At 40.1% G+C, this 13,488-nt stretch overlaps 1 protein-coding gene across 4 annotated transcripts in view; it reads left to right on the top strand.

Annotated features, from left to right (window-relative positions):
• Positions 1–13,488, top strand: part of LOC105499882 (killer cell lectin like receptor G1) — a 62,358-nt gene that overhangs the window by 20,326 nt on the left and 28,544 nt on the right. The window contains exon 1 of one of the 4 annotated variants that reach the window (XM_011772724.3): positions 13,312–13,483. The exons of 2 other annotated variants lie outside the window; for them this stretch is intronic. In XM_011772724.3, coding sequence (XP_011771026.1) covers positions 13,402–13,483 — 82 coding nt within the window. In that variant the 5' untranslated portion in view covers positions 13,312–13,401. Of the gene's footprint in view, positions 1–13,311; positions 13,484–13,488 lie in introns of those variants that run through there. One more of the 4 variants, XM_071072226.1, reaches the window with a different exon arrangement.

Below are 13,488 nucleotides of genomic sequence, written 5' to 3' on the forward strand. Positions count from 1 at the left end.
TCCCCACTAGATTAGCTAGATACAGAGTACCAATTGGTGTATTTACAAACCTTGAGCTAGACACAGAGTACTGATTGGTGTATTTACAAACCCTGAGCTGGACACAGAGTGCTGATTGGTGTGTTTACAATCCTTGAGCTAGACACAGAGTGCTAGACATAAAAGTTCTCCAAGTTCCCACTAGGTTAGCTAAATACAGAGTACCAGTTGGTGTATTTACAAACCTTGAGCTAGACACAGAGTACTGATTGATGTATTTACAAACCCTGAACTAGACACAGAGTGCTGATTGGTGCGTTTACAATCCCTTAGCTAGACATAAAAGATCCCCAAGTCCCCACCAGACTCAGGAGCCCAGCTGGCCTCACCCAGTGGATCCCACATCTGGGCTGTAGGTGGAGCTGCCCGCCAGTCCTGAGCTGCACCTGCACTCCTCAACCCTTGGGCGGTGGATAGGACCCGGCGTCACTGAGCAGGGGGCAGCGCCGTGCGGGGTGGGAGGGGAGAGGGGGAAGGGGAGGGGGAAGGGGAGGGGGGAGGGGAGGGGGGAGAGGGAGGGGTACTCAGATGTGGTGGGCTGCAGGTCCTGAGCCCTGCCCCGCCAGGCAGCTAAAAATCTGAGAGCAGCGCGGGAGGGCCGGTGCTGCTGTGGGACCCGGGGCAACCTCCGCAGCTGCTGGCCCGGGTGCTAAGCCCCTCACTGCCCTGGGCTGGCGGTGCCGGCCTGCCCCTGAGCCTGAGCCCGCCCCAGCGGGAGCTCCCACTGGCCTGCGAGCGCCGCCCTGCTTCCCACTGGTGTCTCTTCCTCCGCACCTCCCGGCAAGCAGAGGGAGGCTGCTCTGGCCTCAGCCAGCCCAGAGAGGGGCTCCCACGGTGCCGTGGCAGGCTGAAGGGCTCAAGTGCTGCCAGAGTGGATGCCCAGGCCGAGGAGGCACTGAGAGTGAGGGCTGCTAGCACATTGTCACCTCTCACTGGGATGACAGGCATGAGCCACCACACTTGGTTGAGTTTGACTACTTTAAATACCACATATAAGTGAGATTACACAGTATTTGCCTTCCTGTGTCTGACTTATTTTACTTATCATAATGTCCTCCAGTTTCAGCATGTTATCACAAATGGCAAGATTTCCTTTTTAAAGCCTGAATAATATTCCATTGTGTATATATAATATATATACACTTTTTATCCATTCATCTACTGACAAATGTTTAGATTATTTTGCATATTTTAGCTATTGAGGATAGTACTTCAATAAACAGGTGAGTGCAGATATCTCTTTGAGATACTGATTTCATTTCCTTTGGATATATACCCAGAAGTACAATGGCTGGATCATATGGTATTCCACTTGGAATTTTTTGTGATGTCTCCATACTGTTTTTCAAAATTAGTGTACCAATTTACATTCCCACTAACAGCATACAAGGCTTTCCTTTTCTACACGTCCTCTCCAACACTTATTTTTTGTCTTTTTGATAATAACCATTCTAGCAGGTGTGAGGTGATATCCCATGGTGGTTTTGACTTCTGTTTCCTTGATGATTGGGGATGTTAAGTATGTTTCCATAAACCTGTTGGTTATTCATATTTCTTCTTTTGAGAAATGTTCATTAATATCCTTTGAAGGCCGGGCATGGTGGCTCATGCCTGTAATCCCAGCACTTTGGGAGGCCAAGGTGGGCGGATCACAAGCTCAGGAGATCAAGACCATCCTGGCTAACACGGTGAAACCCCATCTCTACTAAAAATACCAAAAATTAGCCGGGTGTGGTGGCGGGCGCCTGTAGTCCCAGCTACTCAGGAGGCTGAGGCGAGAGAATGGCGTGAGCCTGGGAGGCGGAGCTTGCAGTGAGCCAAGATCAGGCCACTGCACTCCAGCCTGGGCGACAGAGCGAGATTTCGTCCCCACCCCCCCCCCAAAAAAGATCCTTTTACCACTTTTTTGAGATAACAATTTTATTTCTATGGGCTACACACACACACACACACACGGGGAATTGCTGTATTTTATGGTAATTCCCTTTGACCGTTTTTAATCTCTTTTTTTTTTTTTTTTTTTTTTTTTTTTGCTGTTATGTTGTATGGAGCCAGGTGCAGTATCATGATACTTGGGAGGCTGAAGTTGGAGGATTGCCTGAGGCAAGTAGTTTGAGACCAGCCTGGTTAACATAGTGAGACCTCTCTTTAAAAATGAAACAAATTTTGTATCAGCTATTTATATATTTTGGATATTAACCCCCTTATCAGATATACGGTTTACAAATATTTTCTTCCATTCTATAGAATGTCTTTTCACTCTGTCAATTGTTCCCTTTGCAGTGCAGAAGCTTTTTAGTTTGATGTAATACCATTTGTCTATTTTTACTTTTGTTGTCTGTGCTTTTGGTGTTACATCCGAAGACTCATTGCCCAGGCCAATGTCAAGAAGATTTCACCTCTTTTTTCTTAGAGTAGTTTTACAGTTTCAGGCCTTATGTTTAAGTCTTTAATCCATTTTAAGTTGAATTTTTATGTGGTGTGAGTTAAGTCCAGTTTCATTCTTCTGCATGTAGATATCTGGTTTTTCCCACACCATTTATTGAAGAAAGTATTCTTTGCCTTTTGTATGCTTTTAGCAACCTTGTCAAAGATCATTTAACTGTAAATACATGGATTTATTGCTGGGCTCCTTATTCTCATCCATTGGTTTATGTGTCTATTGTCATGTCAGTATGATACTATTTTTATTGCTGTAACTTTCTGATATGAATTCAGGAAGTGTGATGCTTCCAGCTTTTCTCTTCTTGCTCAAAATTACTTTGGCTATTTGGGGTCTTTTGTGATTCCATATAAATTTAAGGATTATTATTATTATTCTATAAAGAATGCCACTGGTGGCTGGGTGCAGTGGCTCACACCTGTAATCCCAGCACTTTGGGAGGCCCAGGTGGGCAGATCACCTGAGGTCAGGAGTTTGAGACCAGCCTGGCCAAGATGGTGAAATCCCATCTCTACTAAAAATAAAAAAATTATCCGGGCATGGTGGTGCACACCTGTAATCCCAGCTGGGATGAGGGAGGCTGGGATTTGGGAGGCTGAGACAGGAGAATCACTTGAACCCAGGAGGCAGAGGTTGCAGTGAGCTGAGATCATGCCATTGCACTCCAGCCTGGGTGACAGAGCAAGACTCCGTCTCAAAAAAAAAAAAAAAAAAAAAAAAAAAAAAAAAAAAAAAAGAATGCCATTGGGACTCTGATAAAGATTACATTTAATCTGTAGATCATTTGGGTAGTGCTGTGGTTTGAATGTGTCCCCTCAAATTAATATGTTGAAACTTAATTGCCAATATGATAGTATTAAGATGTAGGACCTTTAGGAGGTGAATGTGGGAACTTCAGGAGGTGATTGGGTCAGGAGGGCTTTGCCCTCATGAATGGAATTCCTGACCTTATAAAAAGGCTGGAGGAAACCATGTAGACCCCTTTTGCCCTTCTGCCTTCTGCCCATATGAGAACAGGTGTTTATTTGCTCTGGTGGGCATAGCAACAAGGTGCCATCTTGGAAGCAGAGACCAGGCCTTCATCAGACATTGAACCTGTGCCTTGATCTTGGACTTCCAGAGAATATGACAAATAAAATTACCCAGTCTGAGGTATTTTGTTATAGAAGCACAAATGGAGTAAGACATAGTATGGATATTTTAACAGTAATAATTCTTCCAATCCATTAACATGGGATATCTTTCCATTTATCTGTGTCTTATTTAATTTCCTTCATTAATGTTTTATAATACTCAGTGTGTAAGTCTTTCAGTTCAACTCTTTGGCTAAGTTTGTTTCTAAGTATTTTGTTCTTTTTCTTGCTATTATAAATGGCATTAATTTAAAATTTTCCTTTTCAGATCGTTCTTTGTGTATAGAAACATGAATGATTTTTGTATGTTGATTTTGTATCCTGCAACTTTACTAGTTCTAATACTTTTTTTTGTTGAGTCTTTTGGTTTTCTATATATACATATAATCATGTCTACTGCAAATATAGATAGTTTTACTTCTTTCTTTTTAATTTGGATGCCTTTATTTCATTTTCTTCTCTAATTGCTCTGGCTAGGATATCCACACTATGTTGAATGGAAATAATGAGAATCGCATCTTTTCCTTTAACCAGATCTTCCAGGCAAAACTCTCAGTTTTTTTCTGCATTGATTGGGATGTTAGCTGTGGGCTTCTTCTATATGTTTTTTATTATATTGAGGTACATTCTCTCTATACTCGTTTCTTGAAAATGTTTATTATGAATGAATGTTGAATTTTGCTATATGCTTTTTCTGCATCTGTTGAGATGATCAAAAGGGTTTTTTCATTATGTTAATGTGGTGTATTACATTCACTGATTTGCTAGTGTTGAACCATTCTTACATTCCAGGGATAAATTCCACTTGGTCATGGTGTATGAGCCTTTTAATGTGCTGTTGTTATTTGGTTTACAGGTATTTTATTGAGGATTTTGCATCTGTGTTTATCAGGGATATTTCTCTGTAGTTTCCTTTTCTTGTGGTATCTTTGATATCTGGGTGTTGTTTGCCTGATAATAATTAGGAGGAGGCATTCCTCCTCCTCCTTCTTCTCCTCCTCCTTCTTCTCCTTCTCCTTCTTCTTCTCCTCCTCCTCCTCTTCCTCCTCCTCCTCCTTTTTTTTTTTTTTTTGGAGACAGAGTCTTGCTCTATTGGCCAGGCTGGGGTGCAGTGGTGTGATCTAGGCTTACTGCAACCTCTGCCTCCCAGATTCAAGCTATTCTCCTGCCTCAGCCTCCAGAGTAGCTGGGTTTACAGGCATCTGTCACCACACCTGGCTAATTTTTTTTGTATTTTTAGTAGAGACAGAGTTTCACCATGTTGGCCAGGCTGGCCTCAAACTCCTGACCTCAAGTCATCTGCCTGCCTTAGCCTCCCAAAGTGCTGGGGTTACAGGCATGAGCCACCACATCTGGCCACCTTTTCTATTTTTTGGAAGAGTTTAAGAAGATTGGTATTAATTTTTCTTTAAATGTTTTGTAAAATTCATCCATGGAGTCATCTAGTCCTGGGTTTTTCTTTGTTGGGAGATTTTTGAATACTGATTTATTCTCCTCATTTATTATTGGTATTTTCAGGCTTTCTAGTTATTCTCAATTCAGCTTCAATTGGCTTTATGTTTTTAGAAATTTATCCATTTCTTTTTTTTTTTTTTTTTTTTTTTTGAGACGGAGCCTTGCTCTGTCACCCAGGCTGGAGTGCAGTGGCCAGATCTCAGCTCACTGCAAGCTCCTCCTCTCGGGTTCATGTCATTCTCCTGCCTCAGCCTCCCGAGTAGCTGGGACTACAGGCACCCGCCACTTCGCCCGGCTAGTTTTTTGTATTTTTTAGTAGAGACGGGGTTTCACCGTGTTAGCCAGGATGGTCTCGATCTCCTGACCTCGTGATCCGCCCGTCTCGGCCTCCCAAAGTGCTGGGATTACAGGATTGAGCCACCGCGCCCGGCCAAATTTATCCATTTCTTGTAGGTTATCCAATTTGTTGGCATATAATTATTCTTAAGTGTTCCTTATGACCCTTTCTATTTCTGCAGCATTCATTGTAATGCCTCTTCATTCATTTTTTATTTGTGTTTTCACTCTTTTTTTCTTCATTCTTTTCTTTTCTTTTTCTTTTGAGACAGGGTCTTGTTCTGTTGCCTAGGCTGGAGTGCAGTGGCACAGCCATGGCTCACTGTAGCCTTGACTTCCCAGGCTCAAGTAACCCTCCCACTTCAGAGGACCAACATGGTGAGAGTAGCTGAGACTACAGGCGTATACCATCACACTGGCTCATTTTTGTATTTCAGTTGAGATGGGGTTTTGCCATATTGGCCATGCTGGTCTTGAACTCCTGACCTCAGGTGATCTGCCCACCTTGGCCTCCTAAAGTGCTGGGATTACAGGTGTGAGCCACTGAGCCCAGCCTTTTTTTCCTTAGACTAGCTAAGTATTTGTTGATTTTATCTTTTCAAAAAATCAACTCTTGGTTTTGTCAGTTTTCTTCTATTGTTTTCTTTTCTTTATCTGATTTATTTTTGCTCTAATCTTTATTATGCCTTTTGCTACCATTTGGCTTAATTTGTTTTCTAATTTGTTAAGGTGTGAAGTTAGATCATTTATTTGAGATTTTCTTTTTGAATGTAGACGTTTATTGCTCTAAAGCTTCCTCTTAGTATTGCTTCTACTGCATCTCATAAGTTTTGGTATTTTGTGTTATCATTTTTGTTTGTTTGCAGATAGTTTTAAAATTTCCTTTTGATTTCTTCTCTTACCCAGTGGTTATTCAAGAATGTGTTTTTTAGTTTCCGTATAAATGTGGATCTTCTCATTTTATTGGTTATTGATTTTTATTTCATTCCATTTTAATGGAAAGAGATAGATATTTGGAATGACTTGTATCTGCTTATGTTTGCTACAACTTGTTTTGTGACCTGACATGTGATCTATCCTGGAGAATGTTCTCTGTGCTCTTGAAAAGAATATTCTTCTACTGTTGGGTGAAAATTTCTGTATATATTTGTTGGGTCCATTTGGTCTATCATGTTCAAATCAGCTGTTTTTTTAATTGATTTTTTGCCTACATGTTCTATTCATTACTGAAAGTGGGGGTAGTGAGGTCTACTAATTTATTGTATTGCTGTCAATTTCTCCCTTCAAATCTATCAATATTTGTTTTATATATTAGATTCTCTGACATTGAGTACATATATATTTGTAATTGTTATGTATTCCTATTAAATTGACCTTTTTATCAATATAAAATTACCATAACATTACCTTTTCTCTTTAGAGAATGTTTTTTACTCAGCTAACTTTTTTTTTTTTTTCTTTTGAGACAGAGTTTTGTTCTTGTTGCCCAGGCTGGAGTGCAGTGGCACGCCCAGCTAATTTTTGTATTTTTAGTAGAGACGGGGTTTTACCATGTTGGCCAGGCTGGTCTCGAACTCCTGAGTTTAGATGATCCATCCGCCTTGGTCTCCTAAAGTGGTGGGATTACAAGTGGGAACCACCATGCCTGACCCATTTTACCATTTTAAAGATGGCATCCCATTGCCTTTCTCCTTTTTTGTTTCTGATGAGAATTTAGCAATCATTCATGTCGTTGTTTCCCATTATTAATGTGTTATTTATTTTCCTCTGGCTGTTTTCAGTATTTTCTTTTTATCTTTGGTTTTCGTCAGTTTTAGATTATGTTCTTAGGGGTGATTTTCCTTATGTTTATGTTGATGAGGATTCAGTGAGTTTCTTATACCTGTAAGTTGTATCCCAAATTTGGGGAATATTTGATCATTACTTTTTCAAATTCCTTTCCAATTTCATTATATGTCCCCTTTATTTTGGGGGACTTCAGTTTCACTTTTTTTATGCTGTTTGGCATTGTTCATAGGTCACTGATGTTCTGTTCATATTTTTCTCCCATTTTTTCCCTCTATTCTTCATATTGAATTATTTTTAGCAATCTATCTTCATGTTTACTGCCCTCTTTTATTTGCTATTAATCTCATTCAGGTATTATTATATAATTATTATATATATTATATAATTATTATATATAATTATTATATATAATAATTATATAATATATATAATAATTATATAATTGTTATATATACAATATTATTATATAATTATTATATATTATAATATATAATAATTATTATATAATTATATTATTATTATTGAGATGGAGTCTCGCTCTGTCACCTAGCCTGGAGTGCCATAGTGCAATCTCAGTTCACTGCAACCTCTGCCTCCTGGGTTCAAGTGATTCTCCTGCCTCAGCCTCCTGAGCAGCTGGGATTATAGGCATGCGCCGCCAGGCCCAGCTAATGTTTTATATTTTTAGTAGAGACAGGGTTTCACTATGTTGGCCAGGCTGGTCTCAAACTCCTGACCTCAAATGATCCACCTGCCTCTGCCTCCCAAAATGCTGGGATTACAGGTGTGAGGCACCATGCCTGGCCCTCATTCAGTTATTTTTAAAAATTATGAATGCTCTTCTGTTCTAGAATAGTCACTTGATTCTTTTTTGTGTTTTCTACTTCTCTGACATTCTTCAAATTTTTATTCATTATGACTATATTTTCTTGTAAGTATTTGAACATATTTATGTGGATATTAAAGTCCCTGTTTGCTAGTTCCAGCATCTACGTCACATAAGTTTCTTTTCTACTTACTGACTTTTCTTTGATCCATGACCCATATATTCTTATTTCTTTGGATTCTAATAATATTTTATTGTATGCTAGACATTAAATATGATGCATTATGGCTAATCTGTGTTATGGATCCCCTTTTTTGAAGAAAAGTTTTATTGGGGAATAATTTCAAGTTTACAGAAATGTTTTTAAGATAGCACAGAATATTTCTTTATACCTTTCACTCCATTTCCCCTAATGTTAGCATTTTTAAAAATCATGGCACATTTCTCAAATGTACGAAATTAATATTGCTACATTGTTTGAATTTTGCCAGTTTTCCACTAATGCCCTTTTTCTGTTCCAGGATCCAATGCAGGATACCACATTGCATCTAGTTGTCATATTTATTGTTTTCCTCTGGTCTATGACAGTTTCTCAGTGTTTCCTTATTTTTCGTGAAGTTGATATTATTTGAAGAGTATTGGTCAGATATTTCATAGAGTACCACTCAATTTAGAATTATCTGATTTTTTTCTCATGTTTAGATTGGATATGTAGGGGAAAACTTTTTTCAACTCCATTTTACTTCTGCTTTCACACTACCACTACCACAAATACCAACACAGAAGACTTGTGTGACCAAATGTGGTAGGGGTGTACTCCACATACCAATTAGCAGACACCAACTGGGTGTCCTCTAATTCAATTCCGACATTATCTACATGGAGATAGTGTCAGATCTTACAGTTCAGGGGTTCAATATGCAAACTGCCCCCTACACCCTCAGACACCAGTCACAAGTTCGGGCCTCTTGGCATATCTTACCAATAAGCTGCAAGCTGGGATTTCCACAACTTCCCCTTTGAGTTCAATTAATTTGCTGGAGCAGCTCACAGAACTCAGGGAAACCCTTATGTTTATCAGTTTATTATAAAGGATGTTACAAAAGATACAGATGAAGAGAACTGTAGGGCAGGATATGGGGAAAGGGGTGCGGAGCTTCCATGCCCTCCCTGGGAAGACTGCTCTCCAGGAACCTCTACAGGTTCAGTCATCTGGAAGCATTCTGACACAGTTCTCTTGGGTTTTTATGGAAGCTTCAGGACATCGACATTCCTGCTCCTGACCCCCTCCCCGTCATCACCCCAGTAAAGGGCAGGACCCTCTCTGGGGAAGGTCTTAAGACCCACAATCAGAAAGACAGGGAAAAATTAGAGTCCTGCCTTGAGACAGATGAAAGGAGGGCAGGAGAAGGCCAGAGGCCTTCCCCTTGAGGCCTGACACACTCAACATTGTAAGAAAGGATTATAACAGGGACCATAGGAGTTAGGAGCCAGGAACTGTGGATGAAAACCAATATATACATATATATAATGTCACCCTGGAGTCATGGATTTTGAGGAACAAACCTTAGTGGTTAGGTGCTTTTATCATTGCATCATATTAGGGGGTACATGATATCAACAAGACTCATCACTGGTGGTTCACGTAGTGAACCCTGTTCATGTGGTTGAGGTGATATTTGCCAAGATTCTCTACTGAATAGTTACTGTTTCCTTTTATCCATAATTTAATCTTTGGAAGTGAGTCTCTTATCCCTGACTACCCTCAAAGGGAGGAGAGTTAAATTCCACATCCTGAATGGGGACTATCTACGTATATTGTTTGGTACCTTCTGTAAGGAAGATTTGTCACTTCTCCCCTATTTATTTACTCATTTATTTATTTAAATCAGTACAGATTATATAGTTTTTCCCCTTGTGTTATAATTCAATACTGTCATTTATTTTGTTGTTGATACTGTTCCATTGGGAGCTTTTCCAGTTTGGTTCCTGTGTCCTGATGGGCTCCCATTTTTTTTTTTTTTAACTTGCTTACTTTTTAACATTAAAAGACTAGGAGATCAGGCTGGGCGTGGTGGCTCAAGCCTGTAATCCCAGCACTTTGGGAGGCCGAGGCGGGCGGATCACGAGGTCAGGAGATCGAGACCATCCTGGCTAACATGGTAAAATCCCGTCTCTACTAAAAATACAAAAAAATTAGCCAGGTGTGGTGGCAGGTGCCTGTAGTCCCAGCTACTCGGGAGGCTGAGGCAGGAGAATGGCGTGAACCCAGGAGGCAGATTTTGCAGTGAGCCGAGATCACACCACTGCACTCCAGCCTGGGCGACAGAGCAAGACTCTGTCTCAAAAAAAAAAAAAAAGACTAGGAGATCCTCCAAGCTTATTTTGTATTTTCCCTGTTCTGGCCCTAGAATTAGCCATTTCTTCAAAGAGCCCCTGATTCCTATGTTGCCTTCTGATACGGTTTGTTTGGATCTGTGTCCCCACCCAAATATCACGTTGAATTGTAATCTCCAGTGTTGGAGATGGGGCCTGGTGGGAGGTGATTGAATAATGGGGATGGTTTTTCATGAATGGTTTAGTACCATCCCCCTAGAGCTGTTCTCCTGATAAAGTTCTCACGAGATCTGGTTTAAAAGTGTGTAGCACCTCCCCACCGCCACCCTCCCCCGCCCTGCCGTGGTCTCTCTTGCTCCTGTTCTGGCCATGTAAGACATTTCCCTTTGCCGTCCACCATGACTGTAAGTTTCCTGAGGCCTCCCCAGAAACAGATGCCACTATGCTTCTTGTGCATCCTGCAGAACTGTCAGCCAATTAAACTTCTTTTCTTTATAAATTATTCAGCCTCAGGTATTTCTTTATAGCAGTGCAATAATGGACTAATACACCTTCCTTTTGTTTTTAAATGATCTTAATCATTTTAAAGCATACAATTCAGTAGTGTTAAGTATTATTATGGACTGAATGTTTGTCTCCCCCAAATTCACATATTGAAGCCCTAATCCTCAGTGTGACTATACTTGGAGATGGAGCCTTTAAGGAAGTAATTAAGGTTAAATCAGGTTACAAGGGTGGGACCCTGATCTGATAGGATTAATGTTCTTGTAAGAAGAGAGACCAGAGCCCACTCTTTCTCCCCTTGTGCACACGCTGAGGAAAGGCCACTTGAGGATATAGTGAGAAGTCTGCAACCTACGGGGGAAGCACTCTCCAAACACCAACTCTGCTGGCATCTTGATCTTCGACTTTCAGTCTGTGGAATGATGAGAATATAAATACATTTCTGTTGTTTAAGTCACCTAGTCTATGGTATTTTGTTGTGATAGTCCAAGCAAGTGAATACAAGAATATTCACATTGTTGTACACCATATCTCCAGAACTTAATCACACTGCAAAACCAAAACCCTGTATCCATTAAGCAACTTCCTTTTCCTTTTCCCTCCAAACTTCTTTCAGTAACCATTCTGCTTTCTTTGTCTATGGGTTTGACTACTTCAGATTCCTCATATAAGTGGAATCACACAGTATTTGTCATTTTGTGATCAGTTCATTTCACTTAATATAATGTTTTCAAGTTTCATCAGGGTTGTAAAGTATGACAGGATTTCCTTTCTAAGACTGACAAATATTCCATTGTATGTATAGACCACATTTTGTTTGTTTGCCTTCATATTAAGGGTGTGAAAATTTGTTCTCAGAGGCAGCTAAACTATCGGTGACTCTCTTTGGTGATGTTAAGATTTTTTTTGTTTGTTTGTCTTTGGTTGGTGCTACTAAGCAATGCATCACCTCTGTTCTCCCTGTTCAGCTCTTGGCCCTACAGGAACTATTTCAGCTTGGACTTGCAGAGTTTTGTCCTATGTCTGCGCAGCCTAGAACTTAGCTACAGACGTATGGTGAATTCCTACATAGTCTTAAGGGTGCCTCTCTCTTGTGAATTACCCTGCCCTGCAAATTCCAGCCATTTAAGCAGCTTAAAACTCCAAGCTCTGCCTCCTCATTTTAGTAAGACTGCTGTTCTGTTTAGGATTCATTTTTGTGCTCTGTACTAGAAAGTGGTCCTAGATAGAAAGCTAGGGTGATCACAGCACTCACCTTTGTGTTCTCTCAAGGATCACAGTGCTGCCTGTGTGTTCCTGAAAATAGCTGCCTCGTGTATTTTGCCATGTGTAATATTTTGATTGGAGAGTAAGTCTAATGCCATTCTGTCATGACTGGAGGCAGAAATTTTGTTTTTATTTGTTTTTATTAATATGCACTCCCTGTTTCTCTTCTTTTATCCTTATGCAGTCTATCTTGATGATCTTATCCATTCTTAGGAGTTTCAATACCCTTTCTGTTTTCCTTACTTTAAGTTTTGTTTTTGGAGATGGAGTTTCACTCTTGTTGCCCAGGCTGGAGTACAATGGTGTGATCTCAGCTCACTGCAACCTCTGCTTTCCGGTTTCAAGCGATTTTCCTGTCTCAGCCTCCTGAGTCACTGAGATTACAGGCACCAACCACCATGCCTGGCTAATTTTTTTGTATTTTTAGTAGAGAAGGGGTTTCACCATGTTGGCCAGGCTGGTCTTGAACTCCTGACGTCAGGTGATTCACCTGCCTCAGTCTCCCAAAGTGCCGAGATTACAGGCATGAGCCACCATGCCTGGCCTACTTTAACTTTTTATTAACTTTTCACCTACTAAAAATAAATTACTAAGATGTTAGAATGTATTTGTTTACTTTGCTCTTCTTTTTAGTCATCTTTGCATGTAAAAATAAGACAACAGAAAAAATTTAATGGAATTCCTGATACTGTGAAGGGTAAAGATGATAGCACAATTTGAACAATGTTTGGGGGAAGATGTGGTTATGTCATATTCACAAAACATATCTGGGCAATAGTCCATTTCTCCCATGATTCCAGGCGTGCACCCAACAGTCCATTTCATTATTGCTTATCACTGCCCAAAAGTTCCAAGAAATGACGAAATCAGTCTCATTTGGCATACATTTTTCAGAAGGAAACAAAGCAGAGAAAAAATTCTGAGAGAAATTCATAGCTAGTAACCACTCTCACTTTTATTTTAGTTTCCATAACTGAAATTGCTGGACTTGAGAGCAATTTTTCCTTGCTCAACAGAATTAGGTGACGTGGGGAATCAATTCAATATCTATTTAATGAGCATCTAGAGTATCATGGGGCAAAAAAATAGCAACTTAAAATATTAATTTCTATAGGCAGTCCCCAAATTTGAATCATTTCCTGAAAAATTACTTCTGCTTTTGTCAAGTTTCCTGCTAGCAGTTTAGAGATTGGGCTGTTTCCTGACTGATACATATCCCTTCACACTTCGATAATTTAACTCTCTCAACTGCATGTGAAAGATCTTAGCTGAAGATGACTGACAGTGTTATTTATTCCATGTTAGAGTTGCCTACGGCAACCCAAGCCCAGAATGACTACGGACCACAGCAAAAATGTGAG

This window comes from Macaca nemestrina, chromosome 10 (genome assembly GCF_043159975.1).
Source record: "Macaca nemestrina isolate mMacNem1 chromosome 10, mMacNem.hap1, whole genome shotgun sequence".
NCBI classification, from domain to species: domain Eukaryota; kingdom Metazoa; phylum Chordata; class Mammalia; order Primates; family Cercopithecidae; genus Macaca; species Macaca nemestrina.